The sequence below is a fragment of the Geotrypetes seraphini genome, chromosome 1, assembly GCF_902459505.1.
Source record: "Geotrypetes seraphini chromosome 1, aGeoSer1.1, whole genome shotgun sequence".
Taxonomy (NCBI): Eukaryota; Metazoa; Chordata; class Amphibia; order Gymnophiona; family Dermophiidae; genus Geotrypetes; species Geotrypetes seraphini.
The window spans coordinates 211,789,692-211,814,095 of record NC_047084.1 but is presented as its reverse complement, the minus strand read 5'-3'; the positions used below and the strand labels follow the sequence as shown (position 1 = coordinate 211,814,095).

General features: G+C 41.1%; 1 protein-coding gene across 2 annotated transcripts; it reads left to right on the top strand.

Annotated features, from left to right (window-relative positions):
* The first annotated feature begins 13,442 nt into the window (after positions 1-13,442).
* Positions 13,443-23,524, top strand: GSX2 (GS homeobox 2). 2 transcript variants are annotated; one of them, XR_004539553.1, is made up of 2 exons: positions 13,443-13,591; positions 23,193-23,329. XR_004539553.1 is itself a non-coding variant. In XM_033945490.1 (2 exons), exons 1-2 carry the CDS (start codon positions 22,087-22,089, stop codon positions 23,522-23,524), a joined length of 717 nt encoding a protein of 238 aa, XP_033801381.1. The 2 variants fall into 2 exon arrangements, 1 of the variants encoding a protein (XP_033801381.1); XM_033945490.1 differs by lacking the exon at positions 13,443-13,591 and adding an exon at positions 22,087-22,471 and having other exon boundaries at positions 23,193-23,524.
* The last annotated feature ends 880 nt before the right edge of the window (positions 23,525-24,404 follow it).

Genomic DNA, 24,404 nt, shown 5'->3' with positions numbered 1-24,404 from the left:
CCATCCCCTCTTCTGTTGATCCTGGCCCACCCAAGCCCTTCCCATCTCCACAGTTTCATTTCCTTTTTATCTGCAAATTAAGGTCTTCCCGAGTTCCAGCAATTCCTCCCTTTCTGAAATAACTCCCCCCTCCCATACTTCAATACTTTTGATAGCAGCAGTGTTTGCTCCATATAACTGCTTGGTCAGATGCTCTACTCAGTCCTTTTCTTCCATCTCTGAGTGCCAATGAATAATAGCTGGGAGAATATTCAGAGACACACAAAGGCAGTATTCATCTAAATATCTCTCCCTGAGCCATGAACTCTAGACCCTTTTAAAATTTTTATTTATTTGTTTTAGGTATTTATATACTGCCTATCAAGGTTTTATAAGCAGTTTGCATTCAGGTATTCAAGTATTTTTCCTATCTGTCTCAGTCTATCTAACGTAACTGGGGCAATAGAGGATTGAGTGACTTGTCCAGGGTCACAAGGAGCAGTGTGGGATTTGAACCCACAATCTCATGGCGCTGAGACTATAACTCTAGCTACCAGGCCACTCCTTTATTATTATTCATATGTAAATTAGTACATTTCCAATCACAATATAGTTTCTTAATTAGCATCTAATCATAAATTACATACTCTTGCAGTTGGACACTAGGCCCATATTTGATTAGTCGCTCACAAGTTTTCCTAACACCATTACTTCATTAGTACTTTCCCTGCTATTAGCAAAAAGTATAATGTTTTACTTGTACAATTAGTTTCACTCTCATCAACAATTTATGGGGATTACATCTATCTGAAGTTTCCAAGTTTCTAATGGGCTCATAATTAAAAAAAATAAACCCGTCTAAAAACCGGCCTAATTCGGCACTTGGACGATCTAAAAGACAAGTCGTCCAAGTGCCGATAATCCAAACGGGTTTTAGACGTACCTAAAAATGACTTGGGCCTTTTCGTTTTAGAAGGAGTGGTGAGGGCAGGATTTGGGCGGGATGTGGGCTGATCTAAACTTAGTTGTACTGCAAGTATAACCGATAGTTTAACGAGGCTGCCTGGATGGAAGTTGAATGTTGTGACATAAGCCATGTAAAACCAGGTCTAAGTGGCAAAAGGGTATCCAAAGTGACCAGATAAGCACTGCAGACACAAAGTACAGATTCCCAGTGATCACTGACCCCCCAAAACACCATAAAAATCGGAATAAAAACGTACATACCTGCCTCCAGAATATCAGTACCTGGCATAGCAAAGCCTAGTACAGCAGCACAGAGGTGGCTTAAGTAGTGTGGGAGGTGGGCTAGTGAATCATAGGGAGGATTACCCAGGCCCATAAGCCACTCTAACTACTGCATTTATGATGGTACATATGCGCCCCCCCCCAAACTTCCCCAAATTCTATTGTATTGCCATATAGGTGCTACCTGCAGCCGTGAGGACTATTGGGGTTGTAGACAGGTGGGTCTAGTAGGTTTGGGGGGGCTCACCATGACCTATAAGGGAGTTGTGTTGAGATGTGTATATGGCCCCCTTTTTGTGAAGTTCGAGGCAGTGCCCTGTAAGGTGCCCCAGTACTGTTTTACCTGTCTTGATGTCCAGTCTGTCACTTTGTTGGCCCCTCCCACATCCAAAAGGTCTAGATCTAGCCATTTCTGACTTGGATGAATTTATGGATGAGAATGGGGTATAAAGATAGAAGACTTAGCAGTCTGGGTGATCAAAAGGCTGGACATACCGTTAGATGATTCTCAAAAAATATTTTGGACATATTTGTCGAAAATGGATTTTAAGCACTGCTGACTTTGAGCAACTATGTTTCCACTATAAGCAGGGACAATGTAACTAAGAGTCAGAAAAAGCACTATGCTATAAACAAAACAGACTGACTCTGTAACAGTAACACAACCCCAGAAGGAGGACTCGTTATACAAAAAGTTAAGCTCAGAGATATAAAACTCTGAAGAGGGAGAGGTAACCCCCTCTTAGGTTGGAATCACGGCTATTAAGCCAATCATAAAAATGTGTCAAGTCCTCAGGAGAAAGGAACAGAAATGGATCTACGATCTTAATACCCTTCATCCTCATGGCCTCAACAATGAGATCGAGTGGGTGGCGTTCCTCTGATCATGTCTGGTATAAGCTAGGTATTTTTGCTTTGTATTTTTGCTCTGTATTGAAGCTTTTTGCTCTACACTGCTTTCAGCTTTAACAGTGACATCATCACGCTATGCTACGTTTGGTTTCCCGCCTTTTCTCCGGTTTAAATACCGCAGTGGGGGACGGGCGTCCTGTGTAGCACGGAAATTTTTCAACAACAGAACGGTATGTACACTTTTGTGCTCCCATCCAGTTAGTCAGCTGGAAGCTTTATTACACACTTGCATGGGTTGGTGGCTTTTTGAATGTATTAGCCCACACCCATTGCATTCTGACCTTATGTTTTTGCATTTCAGAACCTGTGTTTGAATTTCTTATGACTATTACTCTTTGCAAAATTCAACTTTGTCAGACGGGGTCTCCTGAAGTAGACACCGAAACGGGGCCGCGTCGGGACCCTGATAAGTACTTTTGAGATTTAATCATATGAATGCTGAAAATTCTAGTGCTTACCTGAATGCAGAATATTTATCTATTTTTGAAAGCCTGTTGAATGCATATTGCATCCACATTGAGATATATACACAGTTAAAACTTTTACACCTTGGAGTTGGGCTCGTTTGTCACAATTATGAAGCAATGATTGGAAGATAAACTCTTTCCCTAAGAGGGGGTTACCTCTCCCTCTTCAGAGTTTTATATCTCTGAGCTTAACTTTTTGTATAACGAGTCCTCCTTCTGGGGTTGTGTTACTGTTACAGAGTCAGTCTGTTTTGTTTATAATATAATATGACTTTGAGCAACTAGCAAGTTAGGCCCAAAATGGACTTAGACGTTTCTTTCGATTATGCCCCTCCACGTGTATTAATTTTGTTGATATACTGCCCATTAGGTTTATCTGAGCAGTTTAAAATTTCTGTAATTAAAATTAAATCTTTCTTGAGGGTTGTAAAGTTGGTGCTGTTAAACCAGTGCTTAAGAAAGAGGGATTAGACAAAGCCCAAATATGTAATTTGAGATCCATTTCAGTTTTGCCATTTCTGGCCAGGGTTTTAGAAAAGGTAATTTTTACCACAATTAGAGGAATTTATAGATCAAAATGTTTGTTTGGATAAAAATCAATTTGGCTTTAGGAAAGCGCACAGTGTGGAGACCTTATTGTTGGCCACAACTGATGAGCTACGCTTAGGCATGGATCAAGGGATGTGCTTTTGTATGGTCTCTTTTGACATTTCTGCTGCGTTTGATTCCATAGACTCAGAAATTTTATTACTGAAACTTAGGGCTCCTTTTACAAAGGTGTGCTAGCGTTTTTAGTGCACGCACCGGATTAGCGCACGCTATAGTGTGCGCTAGCTGAAAAATTACCACCTACTTAAAAGGAGGCGGTAGTGGCTAGCGGGCGTGGCATTTTAGCGTGCGCTAAAACGCTACTGCACCTTTGTAAAAGGAGCTCTTAGACAACTTTGGATTACTGGAACAGTGTGGAAATGGCTTAGATTATTCTTTGTAGACAGAAAAATGTGTGTTTGCAGCAATGGAGAGATTTCACACAAATTTATACATAAAAGAGGTGTTCCACAGGGATCTGCACTATCTGTTACTCTTTAACATCTTTTTGTCCTCTTTAGGACATCTTTCGGATGAGACGGAGGTATCATATAGAATATATGCTGATGATGTTCAATTGTTTTTCAAGATTAACGAGTGGGGTGAGAAATTATCTATGAAATTAAATGATTACATGAGTAGGATCAATAGATGGATGTTTGATAATGGGTTGCGACTAAATGTTGGAAAACTGAAATAATGATTATAGGTGTGCGGCAGGAACATCTTTGGCCTAGTCGCATTCTTGTAAATGATCATCTGATTACCATTAGTGAAGAGATCAAAATGCTGGGGGTAATCCTCGATGCAAAATTATCTTTTAAGTCTCAAATAATTAAAGTAGTGTAGGTTGCATACTTCGTAATCAGAAACTGGAAAAGATCTTATCAGGTTGGGATTTCAGATAAGTCTTACAGACATTAGTGCTCTCAAAGCTTGATTACTGTAATGGCATTTACCTGGGTCTTCCATTCACCCACTTAAAAGCATTACAGATTAGATAAAATTCTGCAGCACGAGTTGTAATGGGAGCAGCATGGTATGGGCATATTACACCAATTTTAAAGAAATTACATTGGTTGCCAATCTATCATCGGGTACAGTTTAAGATTTTGAAAATAATCCATCTAGGGATATATGATACCTTTCCAGACTATCTAACCAAATGCTTGAAAATATATAAACCTAATAGAGATCAGAAAATAGGATGTTGTTAGATGCAAGAATGAGAGACAAAATTTAGTATGCCTCCACTAGAAAGTCTTGTTTTTCCATTTGCAGATCCGGTTCTTTGGAATGGACTGTCCGGAGCAATACGTTTTTGTAATAATGTACTGTTATTTTGAAAATTACCTAAGGCTCATTTTTTCATCTTAAATTTTAGCTGTCCCTCTGACACCCAATAAAATGTTTGAGAATGACTACAATTTCTAGTTGAACAATTAAACAAAGCTGATTGATGTTTGTAATGTATTGGAAAATGTACGGTAAAATTTGAACTCTACTGTGTATGTTTACTTGTAAGCTGCTTAGGAGATAAGTGGATAATAAGGGCTAGATTTACTGAACTTACCAATCTGTCCCGACGATCACAAAGCCAGTTTTACTGGTTTTGCCTAAAGAGCTTGCTGATCAATCTCTGATCCACCCATGCAAATGAAGGGAAATGCATGCAAAAGTAGGAAGCCACCGATTGAGTTTGCTGATACAAAAAGAAGTGACTGCTGAGGACCAGTCAGTTACTATCCTTGCCAACTCTCCTGCCCTCTTCTGCCCTGAAATATCAGCATTGCGGTTACAACCCCATATAAAATAACCATTAGGAGCAGAACAACTAAGATGACGACAGAGCAGGACGTGCGTTTGTGAGCTCCTGTTTCGGCGAGACCTAAAATTCTTACCTGCAATGTTGGCTGTATTGCTTCGATGCCAAAAAGAAGGGGAAGGCAGAGGATCACCCCTCTACCCCTGTCTAGACTGTAATGACTTTGTTTACAGTCCCCTCGGTGACGGGCTTCTCTGCTGCAGAGCCGAAGGAAAGGCTCAGCTTAGATAGCAAATTGTCACTGAGCCCAGCTGGACCTGACCCTCCCCTCCCACCTGGAAATGCAACTGCGACGAATCTCCGACTAGAGGGCTTCCTGGGAGTAGAAGGGAGGGAGAACCCGTTGCAGCTAGCAACTTCAGGGGCGGAAGCTTCAACACCTTCAATCTTGATGGAGCTGATTGAGGGAGGAGCACCGAAGGAGAATGGTGGTGAGTTGGGAGGAGACATGAGCCGCAAAGGAGTCCAGCGGCCGGAACAAGATCAGCCTCATTTGATCCAACTCAAGCCGCTTCTCAAGCCATCGGTGGTAACCCTGGACTCTCTTTTGGTTAGCAATAGAAAACCTGTATTTGGTATGTACCAACGTTATATCACTAACACTTGGCCTTCCAATAAAAATGAATCAAAATGAAACTCAGATTCAACAGCAAAATCAGAAAATTGGGGGATTGAACAAACTATGCTTGAAGTCAAAACTTTTAATAAACAACAGGTTACAGATAAAACTTTCTACTTAAAGAAAATTGAAAATCTTGAAAATCAATCTAGGAGTTTAAATTTAAGGCTATTGAATTTTCCTATACCTAAATATATGACCTTAAGAGAGATTTTTAAAGATTTTTTGACCTCCATTTTGAAAATCCCGGAATCTAATATCCCCCCGATACAAAAACTTTATTTCCTTAAACGAACTATCATGGAAAAGAAAGAAGAGGAAGAACAAACACAGTTAGGAGTTTCGGAGGTACTGGAATCTTCTGTAATTGAAATTCTGGATCGTGCTACTTTGATAGTATCCTTCGTTTTCCTTCAAGATAAGGACATGATTTTGAAACTATACTTTAATTTAAAACATATTTTCTACTTGGGAGAAAAAATTTATATCTTCACGGATGTTTCAAGATGGACTCAGTTGAAGGAAAAAATTTTTGCAATATAGGTCTAAAGTTATTTCTTTGGGAGCCTCCTTTCAGTTGAGGTTTTCAGTTGAGTAAATTAATTAACTATCAAAGAAATAAGTATATTTTCTTTGACCCAGAACAGCTGCGTTTTTTCTTAGAAGGAATAGGGATCTCTAATGCTACCTAGGGAAGTACAGGATAACTCATGTCTGTTAATAATTAGCCGAGGTTAACTGCTCTATTCTTTATAACTATATTAGAATTTACCCTTTTTCCTGGAAGGGATGTTTATATTCTTATTTTGTTCTCCCAGTTATGGACTACATAATAATTTGAACGTTGTTTGCTCTAATTTAGTGAAATTAATTGATTGTAAATTTTCTAATTTTCTTTTCAAAGTTAATTCTTTGTGTGTAACTAATTGATAAAAGGAATTTGGTTTTGTGCTAGTCTGGAAAGGTCCTCCAACGTCATCCCCATGGTTGTTTTCTTTTTTAAAAAATTATTTATTGTCTTTTATTTACATCAAAGCAAACAAACTTTGAATAAGAAATTAAAAAACAACTCCTGAAAGCAAATTTTTCCATATCTTAGTTACAACAATACAGTCCACAAAGAAGAAAAGATGGAGAAAAAACCTTTCACAACCAAGGGAAGTTGGAACTTAGAAAAGGCAAAAGGAAATATGGAGACTGTTAATCAAATCAAATTTATGTTCGATCAGGTTCGTGGACAATGGGTTCACTATCCAGTTTTCTGGAAACTGCCTTGCCTTCCAGGAAATATTGTGATTGTTCAAGTTCATAAAAAACATTTACATGGAAAGCGTAGTTGAAAGGTAGCCCGCAAATTCTAAACTGCTTGACAAAAGGTTAAAAACTTATTTCGTCGAGATTGAGTCCATTTAGAAACATCTGGAAATATGGCAACCTTAGAGCCAAAAAACTCAGCTTTTTCAGTTTTATAGAATAATCAAAGAATTGCTTCTTTGTCTTGAAAAAAGACAAATGTCACTAATAGTATGGCTCTAACATTAATTTCTACCTGGGAAGATTCCAGGAATCCAGTAATGTCCAGTCCAATTGGTTCTTTAGCCACTACTTCTTTCTTGTTTAAGTTAAGGTAATACAGTTTCTGAAGTGGAGGCATATTTGTCTCTGAATACTTCAAGACTGAGGTCAAAAATAATTGAACCATTTCCTTAGGAGAATACAATCTGGAGACAGGAAAGTTAAGGAGGCGCAAATTGAGATTCCGATTAGCATTCTCCAGATTTTCTATTTTCCTAATTAGCATATTCCTATCTCTTAAATGTTGACCAGATTGATTTTTAACTTTAGAAATTGACTTTTCAGCTTGATCTAATCTAGCTGAATGTTGCTGAAGTTTTTCCTCTAAAGCTTTTATTAGTTTTGTGGAGTCAATAAGAGGAACAATAAACTGGGAGCATACCTGATGCAAATTTTCAATAGCTCCCCAGATTGCCTCCATGTCCACGACTACGGGCTTCACAAGTGGCTTTAGAGGTGGAATAGATGAAAATCCTGATACTGAAGTGAATTCCATATTCTGAGAGTTTTCCACCTCTCCCAATGCTAACTGAGAGCCCGCTTCTCCACGCGAGAGCGTTTCCCTCGAGGCGCTCCTCTGCGGTGCTAGTCCTTCCAGGGCCAGAGGAGAAACCGGCAGTGCCGTTGGTGAAAAACTCCCAATGCCTGGCCCTGCATTCCTCCGGGCTATGGAGGGATTCCTGGCCTTGCCGGGCTCAACGATGTCTCGTTGTCCAAGATGGGGGTCTGCCAACTCCCGGCAGTGGATATGCCCTGATTAACAGGCACAGCAAAGGTGGTGATTGCTGTTTGCCACAGCGTTGAAGTAGCAGCTGAAGCGGGAGGAACTGTCCTCTACCTCCCTCTTCTTTTCGGCATGCTCCAAAAAAGGTATTGCAAAAAAGGTAATCAGGTAACTTTAATCTTTAAAGCCTAGAGAGGGGAGCCTCCAACTATGCGAACTTCTCCATCGCCATCTTGGTTTTTCCTCCCTCATCCCCATGGTTGTTTTCAACGTGTCCAGCCATCTGATTGCAGGTCACCCTCTTCGCCTGGTCCTTGGATCCTCCCAAACATGATGTCCTTCTCCAGTGATCTCTCTCTTCTGATGGTGTGACCAAAATAAGACAGTCTCATCATTTGGGCTTCGAGTGACATAGCCAGTTTTATATTTGTCTCCTTTTCTTCAGTTATAGGAGTCTCGCATGTACTGGTGTATGACTTCCCCCCACCCCACCAAATCCTGCTTAATACTATTAATCACATCAGCAGCAGCAGTGATGTACATCCACTGCCAGCACCAGCCCTGCAGGCTTTCCTCTGCCCTGTCCTGCCAGACAGAAAACAGGAAGTGACACCAATGAGGACTTGGCAGGGCAGAGGGAAGCCGGCAGGTTTGGCACAGGCAGCAGAGAGGCATCACTGCTGCTACTGGGGAAGGAGCTGAGGTAGAATGGAGAAGGGGGTATTGCCAGCTGTGGGAAGAGGGGAAAAGCTGGATCTGAAAGTGGAATAGAGGGGCATGAGGCATCTAGTGCAGAACAATTTTGGAGGCTAGGCAGGGTGGCTTTGCACCCTGCCAATGGCTCAGCTCAGGCTTCCATCTTCTGAGGGCGCTGAAATCTAAACTGGAGCTGTCAGTTTTTGAAATGCATCCTAATTTTGTATCTTTCATATATGCTTTCAAAATGTGTATGATGTCACACATTTTGAAATGGTGCATGATGCTCTAGTGACTGTCTTTGGACACTGAGCTGTTTATTCCTGTGTCATATGTATGGCAGTTGACCTTGAGGTTGCACTGGTGACTTCAATCCTGTCCCTGCCCTGCACGAGAAGTGTTTCAGTCTATATGGTAGGTAGCTCAAGACAGGCCCCCCCCCCCCCACCTCAGGAGATCCACTTGGAATTGGGATCTTTATTCCTCCCTCCCCAGCTGTAATTCACTATACAGTCTGTTATAACACCAAGCCAATAGTGCAAAGGTAAAGACAATTCTCTCGACTGCTGTTCATTTGTAAGGGATATTTATCACAGGCACTTGAGAGCAATCTAGCAATGATGCAGTTCTCTGATTTTTGCTTGTATCTGCAAATGTCAGCTTTTCTACAGAAATACTGATGAATACTTAAAACTGTGCCCTGTGCAAATATTGCTTTCATTTCTGTTGTGAAGAATGAGAAAGCTTGCAGCTAAAGATTGTATGGATCCTGTAGACCAGTGTCTCTCAAACGCTCTTGAGCCAGGGCACACTAAAGGTAGTGGCCATGCCTTGAGGCACCCAGAGGTACGCGGGTGTTGCTGTGATGACATCACACATATGCGTGACATCATCATGTTGACGTCTGCGTATGTACAGAGGCCTTCCATATGGGCCCTGAGATGCCTGTAGGGGGTGCCAGCAGGGAAGAGGACTGAAGAAAAGGAGGGGCACTGGCGCCAGCTGATTGCCTACAGCAGTGTTTCTCAACTACTTCAAGCTAAGTACCCAAGTCTAACAAATATCAACTGAGTACCCCAACCACAGATCTCCCTAAGCCCACCCAAGTTCTGCTCCAGATCCCATCACCTTTACTAATTGTAATGCAATTTTTTCCATTTATTTTCCTCCTTTGGCAACAGGGGGCCTTAGGCACCTGGGCCAATCCGGCCCTAGGATCCTGTGGGTTGGGCAAGGGAGGGGCGGGCCCGCCTCATTTGGACAGAGGCGGGTCTGCTAGCCGGACAGTGCGAGGACCCATCTGGCCAACTTGCGAATAAGCCCGAGGGGGGTTCCGGGGTGGGGGTTTTTGTTGGGGGGGTCCAGGGAGGGAGGGTTGGGGCATTTTGATGGGGGGTCATTGGGGGATCCGGTAGGAGGGGTTGGGTACCCTTCTGCCAGCAATCTTCTGGGGGCGGGGCCTTCCGGCAGGAAGAGTTAAACACTTTCCTGCCGGCGATTGTGGGTTCTGTGGGCAGGAGGGGTTGGGCACCCTCCTGCTGTGATCATCCCGGGGGGAGGGGGTAGAGTGGAGACTGGCGGCCATAGCCGCGGCCGCTATACTAATCGAGGCAGGGAGATCCCTTTTCGTGATTAAGTATAATGGCCACACCATTAAGTATAATGGCCAGGGATGGGCGTCCTATACAGAATCCGGGCCACAATATACACAGCGGATATAAATTCTCAAAACTGACACATTTCAATCACTATATTGAAAATAAAATCTTTTTTTTTTTTCAGTTCAAAGATTTTATTGATTTTAATATACAGTAAGAACAGGAAATGCTAATAAGGCATGATACAAATAAGCTGCACAAAATAAGGAATCTCAGAATGTTGACAAACAATACGATACAGCAGATCGAACCATGCCTATCTAAATGTTATTGTAGAGTTACTTGGCAAAAACCTACAGAAAATACATAATAATAACGTCATGCATAGCAAGAATAATATATTGATTTAAGTACTGAAAATGACTCCCTTGTTAAACTTGTGGAGGTCTTCTGTTAACAATTCTTGAATGCATGTTGATAGAAACAAAAACGTGCAGAGCAATTTTTTTTAAACAGGAATACTTTTGCGCACTGCTCTGAGAGATTTCTTTCATTAAAATCTCTTGGAACTGGAGGTTCAGATACCTAAGCAGCTGAATTCGAATACAGAGCACACAGAAGCCACAACAAAGCACACTGGATAAATTGTGAAATAAGCCCCGGTACCTGAGTGCTGACACCCAGGCTATTGAAAGTTGCATCGTGTACTCTGGTAGGTTTCTGGACTGTGAATTTTCAAAGCCCAATGGAAATGAAATCTGTTTCCCATACTCCCCCCCCCCCTCTTTTTTTTTCATTATAATACAAATCCTTTTCATTTTTACTGCTATAGACCCTGCTGTAATGAGATTCTTTTAAGTTCCCAAGGCTCGTTTTAATGTTACATCCTTATCTTTGGGGGAACCTTAGTTTTACCATTGCTACATATCTGTTAACATTCAAATTCTCAGACTTTGAAAGGAAAACTCTTGCACCATTCCTGTTGAATGCCCTTCTCAGTTCTTATAATTCTAGGGTCTTTTGATGTGTTACAATGCACGTTACGCCCAAAGATTGTCTCTTTGGACAGATCTACAAAGCTTGGCTTAATGTTTGAAAGTTAAATTGACAGCAGGGATGTTGAAACTCCCACGCTTCATCCACTGGAAAAAAAACCCAAAAACTTGATTGCATTTTCATCTCGCCTTCCATAAGCGGAATACACACTTCAGCACTACTCCCGTCCCCCCCACCCCAGCACATAGAAAAATATTTCCCTTTCATATTCAAACTGTAGAAAATTCTCTCTCTCTTCCCCTCCTTTTCCAGCTTAGCAGAAGAGTTATTTCCATGTCTGCAAGGTAACATGTTTTTGCTTGAAATTCCTGAAAACGTTTATACTCTATTCTATAACATCAAAAAATTGATGATTATTCAAATGTTGGAGAGTGTGAAAGGCAAGGAAGAAAGAGAGAAAATTAATATTGGAGCTGTTCTTCTGATTAATGAGAGATAATTGCTCATGAAAAGTCACCCCTGTGGCATTTTGTTGTCTCCTGGATCTTTGTTCTTTTCTACTATTATTAAGGACTTTCTTGAAGACTAAGCGGTTCTTTTCAATTTTTGGTATTCAGAAAGTGTTGCCTGGTTACAGATAATGGAGAAATCTCGGTCTATATTGGGTAAGATGTGCCACAGACAGCAATATCACAATGCCACTTTTAGAAAAGGATGGATACAAGTTAACGATGTGCTTTCAATAAAACATTAATAGACTTGTTCACGCTTTTATAATGACCTCATTAATGGGCGCTGGGGCAAGTTCTGTCTTCTGTTTGTGTTCAGATAACAAAAAACAGCTTTCAGATCATTTATCGCCTGGAAACTAATATGAAATCAATGTTAGATTAACAAATAAATTTAATTACACCGTGTACTTCTGGGTCAATCTTCTATGGTTTGTCATGTGTGAAAACAATGTATTGTAGAGTGCCATAGATCAAAATAGAAACTTTTCAGTTTAACTTAATAATGTGTTGGATTACTCCTGTGAGTTTCCTTGCATGCTTAGTGGTATAAAAGTTGTTTTTGATCCATTGCTTCAATTCTTTTTCTTTTTTTGCAGCAGGCAGTAACTTGATTCATTTTGGAAACCTTAAAAGCCATAAGATTTACAAAAGTTTTATCAGAGAAGTTGCTGAGATGTCCTTTCTCACCTCTACAAGTCATCTGCTTAGCTTTTCTGTTATTATAACTGTTGAGAATAGTAATTGTTGACTAGTTTCTTTTTCTTCTCTGCTCATTCCTTCGACTTCTTACGCTATTTCTTGGGTTTAGCCTCCATCCTCTGTTTCCTTTCTTTTCTAACCAATCAGAAGGCTCATTCCATCATGCAGAAGAAATGCTACGTCGAGCTGAAAAAAATAATTGCGTGCACTGTCAATCACGTTGGACGTGGACCTCCAAAAACGTGATGTTAGAATTCTATCACTTCCTCGTGGCAGAGAGTCACTAATAGAATGCATCTAGATGAACCTAAAACATGGTTTTACCCCATGCCCATTGGGGAGATGGCCCTTATTTTGGTTCAACAAATAGTGCCCAAAACTGAACAGGTAGTTTTACTGATGCTTGACTAAAAGATATGATTTATTCAGGCAGGAAGTGTCAAAAACCAAACCAAACCCGAGGAATATGGGGGAAGCCTCCAGCCAGCAACGCACCTTTCAGCCCGCTGGTAGCATATCGGCTGCTCCTTTCAACTGCTCTGATAAAGGAGGAAAGGGGGCAATTTCGCTACATTCGCATTTGTTACACTGCCTTGAACTAAACGCAAACAAAGCTCTGCTCTGTCACCTCGAGCAGAATGAAGTGAATCAAAGCATTTTTCTCCATTAAAGGGACTAATTTTCTCCTTGAATTATGAAAGTAATGGTTAGGTAACAGCCTGTGCTCTGTTCCCAACTGCTTAATACCTTCTAAATCTTCCACGTGGCTCTGCTAGTTGTGGCAATTAGAGCTCATTATAGGCTCATAAGAGCTCTCATTTTGAGGATTGCTCAATGGACAGTGACATTTTATCAGAGAGAAATTTTTTGAAAAATAAATGTGGAAGAGGGCCGATGTGTTGCGGCCGCACCATCACCCCCGACTGCTTGGAACATCTTTTCCTTCCGCATGTCCTTTTTTTTTTTCTCACTTACTTTAATCTAGCGGTTCCTGGTATACGAATCCTTCCTCTGACTCTTGTTAAAGACAGGGCTGGTCCCACGCATTGGTTCCAGAGCCACATTCTGACTTGATCCCAACGTAAAGCGCTAGTATTTGATCTGAAACCGCTGACTTCAGCTCCAAAACTACTTTATGAATTGCAATCTGACTGTAAGTGATATTCAAATCGTGGTTGTTTACTTGCTTTTGGTCCACTGTGCTAGTTACTCGCCCTACAGAGTCCCACCTCTCAATGGGATCCTCATATACAACCAGTTTTTTGAAACCCAACCTAAGAAATGTGTAACTAAGTAAAAAGGAAAGTCCCTGACAGTTAACTGATGCACAAACTTGTTAGAAACCTTTTCTTTTAATTAATATAACAAGTTATGGGGAGGGGAGGGGGGTGGGGAAATGATTGTTTTATGTATTAATTGTGTATTTAAAGTGCCTTCTTTGTAGTGTTTATATCTAAATTAATTGTATGGCACTGTCAAAGTTTGGGAAAATCAATAAAGATTATTAATAATAATAATAAAAAGAAACCTTTTCTTTTTTTAAGGTATTGTTATTCTTCTAATTTCAAAATGTGCCACGTGTACATTGGTATCCAAATTCTGTCCCTAAGGAAATATAAAAAAGTAAGAGAGACCATGACATACGTACAATGACCACGAATTATAAGTACATAACGCATACTCTGAGTTTTCCTCTGGCACTTCAATCTTGGGGCTCCTTTTACAAAGCCACGCTAGCGGGGTTAACGCGCGTGACTTTTTAATCATGCGCTAACCCCCGCGCTGGCCTAAAAACTACCGCCTGCTCAAGAGGAGGCGGTAGCGGCTAGCGCATCCGGCGGTTTAGCGCGGGCTATTAAGTGCATTAAACCGCCAGCGCGCCTTTGTAAAAGGAGCCCTTAGTGTGGGCCCATGGAAATAAATAGATATTAAATATAGTTTGTAAAGATAAATTTAAGTTGCTGCTGACCTTTGCTAAATCCAGAAACTCATTAGTTGTCACAAGACGTTGGATTAGCACATTTCTGAAATAGCCGTCGGGTTTTTTTTCACAAGACTCACCGTCCGGTGAACACTTTCTAATCGAGTCCTAATTGCATTCAGAAGCTCACTAACCTGTCTGGGCTGCAAGTCATAATTTAATTGCCATCCGTAAAGTCTGGGCTTACTTCCAAGCGTGGAGTACCCCTAGAACTCACTTGCAGCTCTGCTGGGTAGCCTAGCTCATACTTTCTCCTCGGCTATAGAGAGACATTGAAATCGAGCTTTAAAATATATAGGGCTCCTTTTACTAAGCCGCGTTAGGGCTTTAACGCGCAGAATAGCGTGCGCTATATTGCCGCGCACGCTAGACCTTAATGCCAGCATTGAGCTGGCATTAGTTCTAGCCGCGTAACGTGGGTTTAGCGTGTGCTAAAATGCTGCGTGCACTAAAAACGCTAACGCAGCTTAGTAAAAGGAGCCCATAGTGTTGAATTGCACTGTGCTACCAGTCATGGTGCATAACCATTCAGTTTCGTTTTACATATGCAATCCCTGGTGCTAGATCTCTGCCCAACAAGGGAAATGTAATGGAAAATAATCTGAATACAGTTCCCCCTCCCTATTCGCGGTTTCAATGTTTGCGGTTTAGATTATCTGCGGGGTTTTCCCCAGGCCCCCCCCCCCCCCACTCCGAGAATTGCTTGTTGGCATCGAAAAAAAAAACAGGCCCTGGAACTTGGAAGGAGGCGATCAGAGGCAGAGGGAGGCAATAAGAGGCGGCGGGAGGGGGGGCGATTGGAGATGGAGGGAGGTGATCTGAGGTGGCGGGGGGATCAGAGGTGGCATGGGGGCAATTGGAGCATGGACCTGACCTGGTGGGCTAGCGGTGACATGGGGCAGGAGCAATCTTCCTACACTCCTGCCCCATGCAGAGCCATGCTGTGAGTTGCCGTAGGCTCACGAGACTACAACAGGGAGTTCCTGTTGTAGTCTCATGAGACCACAGGAATTCAGCAGCACGGCTCTGCACGGGGCAGGAGCGTAGGAAGATTGCTACTGCTCCGCGTCACCGCTAGACCACCAGGTAAGGTCCGGGGGGTGGGTTAGAGCCAGCCAGAAGTTATTCACAATTTTTCTTTATTCGTGGGCCGGCTCTGCCCCTAACCCCCGCGAATAGGGAGGGAGAAGTGTAGATGAAAAGCTCTGAAGATGTTCTTGGTTGAAGTTCACAGGTTCAATAGAGAATGACATGGGGAAAAAATTAATCACCGTTTCCGCCCCATCCCCATGAGCTCGTCCCCATGAGCTCAGTCCCTGTCCCTGTGAGCTTGGTCCCCATCCCCGCCCTGCGCACTGTCAGATCCCATCTACACAAGCCTCAAATAGTTATGATTTTATACTGAACTTATTTTATTAGAATATAAAAAGAAACAATATTCTGTACAATTATCATTTTATAAACACCCTCCCTTTCACAAATATCCCCTCCACTATTCTGAAAACTGAACCCACCAAATTACTACAGAATGCAACTAGGGCAACTGCCCCCTGGTCAGAGAAAGTCCTAAGCCATCTGGAAACTAAAGAAGCACAGCCTGGGCTTTGCGGCCCCCAGTTATGTCTAATACTAGCTCTAGCAGGATACATCATATTTCAAATCTGAACTATTCTAATCACAAAATATATAAAAATTGTTTGAATCTAAAATTCATTTTTTTTCTACCTTTTGTTCTCTGGTAATTTTATTCTTCAAATCACATTGGTCTCAGGCTTTAGTTTTAGGTTCCTTCTGTTTTCATTGTGATATGGCTGGCTCCTGAAGGTAAAATAGGTGCAAGAGGAGCTGGGGAGGAGATGCCGAGTCTGACACAGGTGCAATTTTTTTTACCATAGGAGCAAGACTTTTCACCGCTCTCACGGGGCAGTAAAAGATCTTGTCTCCATTCCCTGGGGGTGGTGAAAGGTCTTGTCCCTATTCTTGCGGTAAACCAGTTGCCAGTTTCTCCATTCCTGCGGATTTACTGCAGTGACGATGGTTTACCGCGGTAAACGGTCCCCGTGTCATTCTCTAGTAGGCAATTCCGGTCCTCAAGAGCCACAGGCAGGTCAGGTTTTCAGGATATCCACAATGAATATGTATGAGATTGATTTGCATGCACTGCTTCCTTGAGATGCAATCTGTCTCATACATATTTATTGTGGATATCCTGAAAACCTGACCCTGTGGCTCTGGAGGACACCCCAGAGGTTTCATTACAAGTATTTTTTGTATGTGTATATATATTTCTTTGGACCTAACACTGTAGCTATACTTTAGCTTGTAAATAAAACTAATTGTGCTTCCAGAATCATAAGGAATTTAAAATAGTAACTTTGAAAGGGCAGGTCTGTCAACTAAGTCCTATTGCTATGTTAAAATTGTTGAATAAAAATCACTCTTTAAACTCATAGATAACAATTCTAGAGCCCAAGAGCTGGTCTCAATGGGTGACCTTAAAAAGGGGCTGGATGGCCCGTGTTTGTTGCCCACCAAGACCTTTTTGTTTAGAGGGTTTCCAGAAAGGTCGAGGCTTGCTAGTCAAGGCAATAAATGAGTGAGGAGAGGGAGTGGGAGTGGAACAGTGGGTAGTGTTAGGTGGAAGTTGGAAATTTGAAAGATTTCCCATCGAAGGGAAGATAGGGGATTGGGTAAGGATAGAAAGGGGGTTGGGCTTCAGAAAAGGATTTAAAGTCACAGGCCTCTTTCTGTTCCTCAGAGGCAGAATTTTCCTGCCCACCCACCCTAGGGGGAAGGGAGGTTAGTCAATTGGAACTAGAACTTGAGATTGTCACAGCTGCGGTAATCCCGAGCTACTGGTTTTCTGATGGGGCTCATCAGGTGATGAGCGGTTCTGCAAGAAATAAGCTCTGTGAGTGATTTGGTTTTGGTCAGGTGACCCTGGAAGGGGGCATGGAGGTCCATGCCTACCCCTAGGCCCTATATGACATGATAGGACCAGGGATATATTCTTATATTTGTACAATTATACTTTGTCAGTAGTTTGGGAAGTTATTTATCTGTTCAAATGTTGTTTAATAAACAAAGCTGTGGCTTATTTTTATTTTTTCCAATAAAAGAGACTGATACATTAGTTTTCCTGATGTCAATAAATAATTGTGTATAAGGGTAACAGTTTTAAAGGGGGGAGGAGGTAAGGCACAATAGGACCATAACAGATCCCAGTTTTATCAGTATAAAATCAGATTGCAAATATCCTCAGGAAGAAGGAGTGACATTCCATAAACAAGGATTCCAAGAAGTTAAAACAAATTAATCTATTGTAGTCTCAGTTCCACATCTTGAGATGACTCAACAGGACTATGTTTCAGCAACAATGCCTGCATCAGGAATCTATTATATACACCTTAAAATTGAAGAGCATATGAGTTAGCTCTATTAACTCGAGGTATCTGCGGGGAGCCACTGTTGTACTCCTAGCTGATTCCTGAGCTAACTACTTTCTCTAACAGTGGATTATAGTCAACCAAGACGAGGATCAAAGTACAAGGCTACTATTATCTAAATGCGCCAACTTTAATTTTCCATCTTTAAATGATCTTAAAAGACTACCACCGACCCTAAACTCTAAAATATCTACCCTGGATTTGATCCCTCCCTCACTTTTAAAGCATTTCTTTCCTATTTTTGGCCCAATTATTCATAAAATGATTATTAATAGTTTATCATCGGGGTCTCTCCCAAGTTCCTGGAAAGAAGCGTCCATTCGTCCGATGATAAAAGATCACAAAGTATCTTCAAAGGAAAAATCTAATTACCGGCCAATTGCAAATATTCCGTTCCTCACTAAAATCATCAAAAAGGTAGTCTTTAATCAAATTATGGATTTTGTTGACAAAACTAATGCACTTCACCTGAACCAGACTGAGTTCAGGCAGAACCATTCAATGGAACACTCCATGATTGGATTATATCACCTGGATCATCATAAGTCTGTCATCCCGTTTCTCTAGATCAGTGTTTCTCTACTTGGTCTTGCCAGTCGGGTTTTCAGGATATCCACAATGAATATGCATGAGAGAAATTTGCATATAAAGGAGGAGTGTATGCAAATCATTTAGGCATATTTATTGTGGATATCCTGAAAACCTGACTGGCAAAACCGAGTAGAGAAACACTGCTCTAGATATATCTGCCACGTTTGATACCATAGACCACCAATTGCTTCTTAATAGACTGACCTCTATAGGCATTTCTGGTCAAGTCCTAAGCTGCTTCCATTCCAATTTCTCAAATCGCTCCTATAAGGTGACACTCAACAACTCATCATCTGATGCATAGAAATTTAAAGGGCTTCAGGGCTGTTGCCGCGCGGCAGCCGCTAGCGTGGCTTTGTAAAACAGGCCCAAAGTCAATCAGATTCTCCACATACTCGTATGTCTTCACGGATGACAAACAGCTTTTACCTCCATTAGATGTTGAAAGCCCTGATGACAAAAAAAAGGATTAACCAGAAGATTGAAAAAATTAGTAAGTGGCTTAACAACAACGTGCTGACCCTAAACATATCCAAAACAAGAACCATTCTATTTCCATGGAAAGAAGGACTTTCCATGATGTCTCCAATCCATCTAGAAGACACTCGATTACAAATAGTCACTAGTATTAAAATCATAGGAGTTATCATTGATCAAAAGCTCTCCTTTCATGACCATTTTGTTAAAAACAGTTTCTAATGAACTGATTAGATCATTAGCAAATTTCTTAGAACCAGCTTCATTAAATGTCCTAATCCATTCACTAGTAATCACTAAACTAGATTACTGTAACTCGCTTTACAAGGGCATCACGCAAAAAGAAATAAGAAGGCTTCAAATTATCCAAAATGCGGCAATAAAAATAATTACAAATGCAAAAAAGTTTGACCATATCACACCTCTTCTGAAGAATGCACATTGGCTCCCAATTACCCATAAGATAACATACAAAACAGCCTAATAATTTTAAAAACTCCAGCATCCAAAGCACCTGTAATTTTAGATAAACTCCTCATTCCCTACTCCTCATCTAGAACACTTAAATCAAATGAACGGCACCTTTTGTCTGTCCCATCTTTGAAAGTGATTAATGCTCGATGGACTAATATTTTTTCAGTTACAGCCCCACAACTCTGGAACACCTTACCAGCTTACTTAAGGAAGGATACAGTTCTGGAGAGATTTAAAGGATCTCTAAAGAGCTTTCTTTTTAAAGCTTTCTTTTTGTACACCTCAAGGGCTCCTTTTACTACGCTGCGATAGCATTTTTAGCACGCGCAGAATTTTAGCGGGCGCTAAACCCGCGCTACGCAGCTAGAACTAACGCCAGCTCAATGCTGGCATTAGCGTCTAGCCCGTGCGGCAATTCTGCGTGCGCTAAAACCGCTATTACAGCTTAGTAAAAGGAGCCCTAAATCTAAGTCTATCCTTTATCCCAGTCTCACAATTTTGGTTTCAATCCATACCCTTCCCCGTTCGTTTTTCCCCTACATGTTCTTCTGTACTTTATTATATTACAGTTCTTTCTTTTTTTTCCCCCTTATTGTGAAGTAAGTCTAGTGTACATTTGATTGTACTTGTTTATGTCTGTTAAGTTCCCCTTTTTAAAAATATTGTATATCGCTTAGAAAACCGATAAGCGTTTACATCAAATTTTAAATAAAACTTGATCATTTCCATCCTCAGTTTGTTTCTAAGGTTGATAGGCAGGCATTGTTGCTGAAACACTGCCATGTCCAGTCTTCTGAACAGGTAGAACGAAACTTTGTAATAAATTAATTTGTTTTAACTTCTTGGGAATCCTTGTTCACAGAACCTCGCTCTTTCTTCTTACTGCTGCATACCTGTGAGGTTCCAAAATATCTTTCAGGACCAGAGCAAGGGTATACGTCAGCCTTCCCCCTCCCAATTAGCTTTCAAGTGGCTAGGCTCTACTTTGACATTTGATAACCATAACAGTCGTGATCACTCTCTGCCTGCATCGTCCTTTCCAGAACAATGCTGTGAAAATAGGTTATTAGGCATCACACTTTTAAATAATAAACTCTGTTTCCTATACAAAAATAAAATAAAGGCAATTTCTTCTTTCTTTCTTTTTTTTTTTTTTATAAATCTTTATTAATTTTCAAATGTTAACAGTGCCATACAATGAATTTAAACATAAACACTACACAGAACGCACTTTAAATACACAAATAATTAAAAAAAACAATCATTTTCTCCCCCCCCCCATAATTAATAGAAGAAGAAGTACATATTTAATTTCAATAAATAAATAAAGGCAATTACTAATAGCCATTTACCCAGGTAAAAAGATTAAGGGCTCCTTTTACGAAGGTGCACTAGCGTTTTAGAGCGCACGCACCGGATTAGTGCGCGCTAGCTGAAAATCTACTGCCTGCTCAAAAGGAGGTGGTAGCGGCTAGCGCATGTGGCAAATTAGCGTGCGCTATTCCGCGCTTTAAGGCCCTAGCGCATCTTCGTAAAAGGAGCCCTAAGTGAAAACTGCTCAGCCTTTCTGCAGGTACAGATGGGCTGTTGACTGTGTAGGTGTCAGACCCTTTTTATCTTTGCTTGACTGCACCTGGATTTTGCCACCTTCCAAAGTTTGTCACCCTAGGCCATTGCCTAGTTTGCCTAATAGTTAAGCTGCCCTGAAAGGCATAGCCATATACTGTATTCAGCTGTTTGTCTAATTTTACCTTCCAATGTCTGTTTTTGCAAATTTTACCGAGAGCAAAGAATCTCAGTCCTTGGCATTGCTTAGAAGTTGAAAGTGAAGCTATACAATTTATTGAATAGACTGAATAGAGGGCTTCCATTTTAACCTACTGTAGACTGAAAAGTGGGGTGTAATTTCCAAATAAATCGCAAATATATCTATTTTGCTTTTTGGCCTGTTAAGCTTCTTGTAGCTCGGAATGATTTGTAAGGATTTCATGTCCCACAAGAACTTTAAACGTGAAATGGATACTTCTAAGTACCAACGTTTGGTACTCTATATGGGAAATGAACTGCCACTGGGTCAGCTGCAACACCTTGGGGATATGTTTGTTTTGGAAACCTTGTAATATGAAACTAATCCTGAACCACTGATCAGACGCCTACACGCACGTTACACGAGCAGAACAATTCCAGGGAGTTAACGAGAGACGCAAACCTTTTAGGCATTTCTAGCCCTCGCATAGAAAAAGATAGTGCTCTTATACCAGCCCCTATTCCTGAAACACCCAGAGCAGCTGCTCTTTAGAGCTGTCCTTGTAATTTATCTGCGGAGTAGCATGCTGAAGCCACAGCAAAATTAACAAAACACACACTTTCCAAAGTTTTTTTTCCACCGCGCTTGTTTTGTTAAGTCAGACAGCCTATCAAAAGGGGGAGACAAATGGGGCAGATTTAGATGGGCATTTCTTTCACTTATCACGTGTTGAACAGTTGCTTTAAAGCTTCAAAGCAGGGGGGATACACGTGGGTGACGTTAAGACCAACCCTCTCCAGGGACCCTTTTGTGTAGCTGTTGAACATATAAGCACCTTCAGAGCTTCATAGGAAACTTACACTGCCTTTGAAGAGAGAGAGAGACAGACAGAAGGAGAACAGGAAGAAGATTCATCTTGCTCAGGACCAGCAATGTCTAGATCTTTCTATGTTGACTCTTTGATCATTAAAGACTCTTCAAGGTCAGCGCCATCCCTGCCTGACCATCATCATGGCCAAGAGTTCCTGCTCCCCCTTAGCATACCTTCTCCTAGCGTTTTGTCTGTCTCTGCTCCAGTCTGTCCTTCCAGGAAGACGGGGACTTTTTGTGTCTGTCCCCTGTGTGTCACCTCCCACCTCCACTCGTCCAGGACTGGCATCCCTTTGCTCAAGAGCCAGTTTGCCAACGGAGACGCCCAATATTGCCAGAGGATGAACCAGCGGCAAAATCCCTCTATTGGTCACCCCGGACATCCACCTGTCTGTAGCCCCAGTTACAGCGCCAGTGACCCCAGGAGATTCCACTGCCTCGCTATGGGTAGGAATGAAAAGCCAAACCTGCAACTTTCCTGTGCAGACCATTTTTTTTTTTTTTTTTTGGGAAAAATATTAAGGGCTCCTTTTATCAAGCCACGCTAGCAGTTTAAAGAGCGCTAAACCACCGGCTGGGTTAGCCGCTACCGCCTCCTCTTGAGCAGGTGGTAGTTTTTGGCCAGCGCAGGGGTTAACACGTGATGAAAAGTCACGCGCGTTATCCCCGCCAGCGCGGTTTGATAAAAGGAGCCCTAAATTGCACGGGTTGAGGACCGATTATTAAGATTTAACAGCTATAATAAGAACCACCTTTACATGTTTTTTTTTAAATATGAAAAATCACACGGGGCACAATTGTATAAAAAGTATATCAAATTACTGTGACCCGAAAATAGGAAAAGGAAGGTTAATATTTGGCAGGCGGATGTTAACATAATATGTTAACTTTTGTTATGTCGTGTTGTTGTATGGCTGATGAATCATTTTCAGTGTTCACTGAACAGGTAGTTTCCGGCTGTAACAGTTTTTCACACGTAGCAGAAAGATCTAGATGTGATTTAATGATTGAAACGAAATCTCTACGAAATGTACCTTAAATAGTGGAAAACTTCGGTCCATTCCCCCCCCCCCAATTATGTAGTCGTTTCACGGTCAGTAAAAATGCCTTTACCATGACATTAAAAAAAAAAAAAATAATAATAATAATCCTCTCTGTTCTCTTCCAGGAGGGCACGAGAATAAGTTAACCCAAAACGGCAAGAGGATGAGAACGGCTTTCACCAGCACGCAGCTTCTGGAGCTGGAGCGAGAATTTTCGTCCAACATGTACCTGTCCCGTTTAAGAAGAATCGAGATCGCCACCTACCTAAACCTCTCCGAGAAGCAGGTGAAAATCTGGTTCCAGAACCGACGAGTGAAACACAAGAAGGAGGGGAAAGGGACCCAGAGGAACGCGCACGGGGGCTGCAAATGTGCCAGCAATTATCCCAGGTCAGAAGATGAAGAATCCTTATCTCCAGTTTCAGCCAGTGAAGACAAAGAGATCTCACTTTTATGAAAACAGCAAAACTGTCTTTTTTTTTTTTTTTTTTTTTTTAAACTATCTCATCCGCAGCGTTTGCGGTTGGCTGCACCAAGGCGTCGATGTAAAAGCGTAATTTTGGCAGCATTCAACAAACTTTACACAATGTACGTCGCCCAAGAGGAGAATTCTGCTTGTCAATATGTTTCTTTAACTTACCAGATTACGGGGAAAATATGCTTTCCATTGTAAATACTATAGCTTTGAGAATTAAACGTAAAAGTTATTCTTTGTGTACAAAAGACAGTGAAATCGTTTGTAACTTAACACAATGAAATTTTGAACGCATGACCCACCTGTTTTGGGGGTTAGCATCAGGAAATACTTTTTTTTTTGTTTTGGTTTGTATGAAAAGGAGGTTTGTTTTGCAAGTAAAGCTGAATTTAGAATATGAAGACGTCTAGATCATATAAAATGTTAAAGTGACTGAACACTGATTTGTACATGTATAGTTTTATATTAAAATTTTATTTATTTAAATAAAATATGATCAGAATAAATATTTTTAATTGACTTAATAACCAACAGTCGAAAAGTGTCACTGTGCATTTCTTCTAGAAAGGAATTCCTGCCAAGAGGAATGATACTCTGTTAAATCGTAACAATTTTACATCATGGTTTTCTAAACCTATAGAGATTTAATAGTTATTATATTGCATTTATTTTTATTTTTTTTTTGTATTCTCTTATTCTAAGATTATGGAGTATGGTTAGCGAAGACATAAAATTCATTTAATATCTTCATTGTTAATGATACAGATTGTAAAACCCCTTTTAGGACAGCTTGGTACACTAATTAGTGAAATATAGTATAGTCCGTGGTTACTGCATTTTATTGCAGGAAGAAAACTATGAA

Bases quoted from the DNA above. Each gene is read 5' to 3' on its own strand.
- GSX2 (XM_033945490.1), top strand. From the start codon at position 22,087: ATGTCTAGATCTTTCTATGTTGACTCTTTGATCATTAAAGACTCTTCA. The intron at 22,472-23,192 runs GTAGGAATGAAA...GTTCTCTTCCAG, and splicing joins ATTCCACTGCCTCGCTATGG to GAGGGCACGAGAATAAGTTA.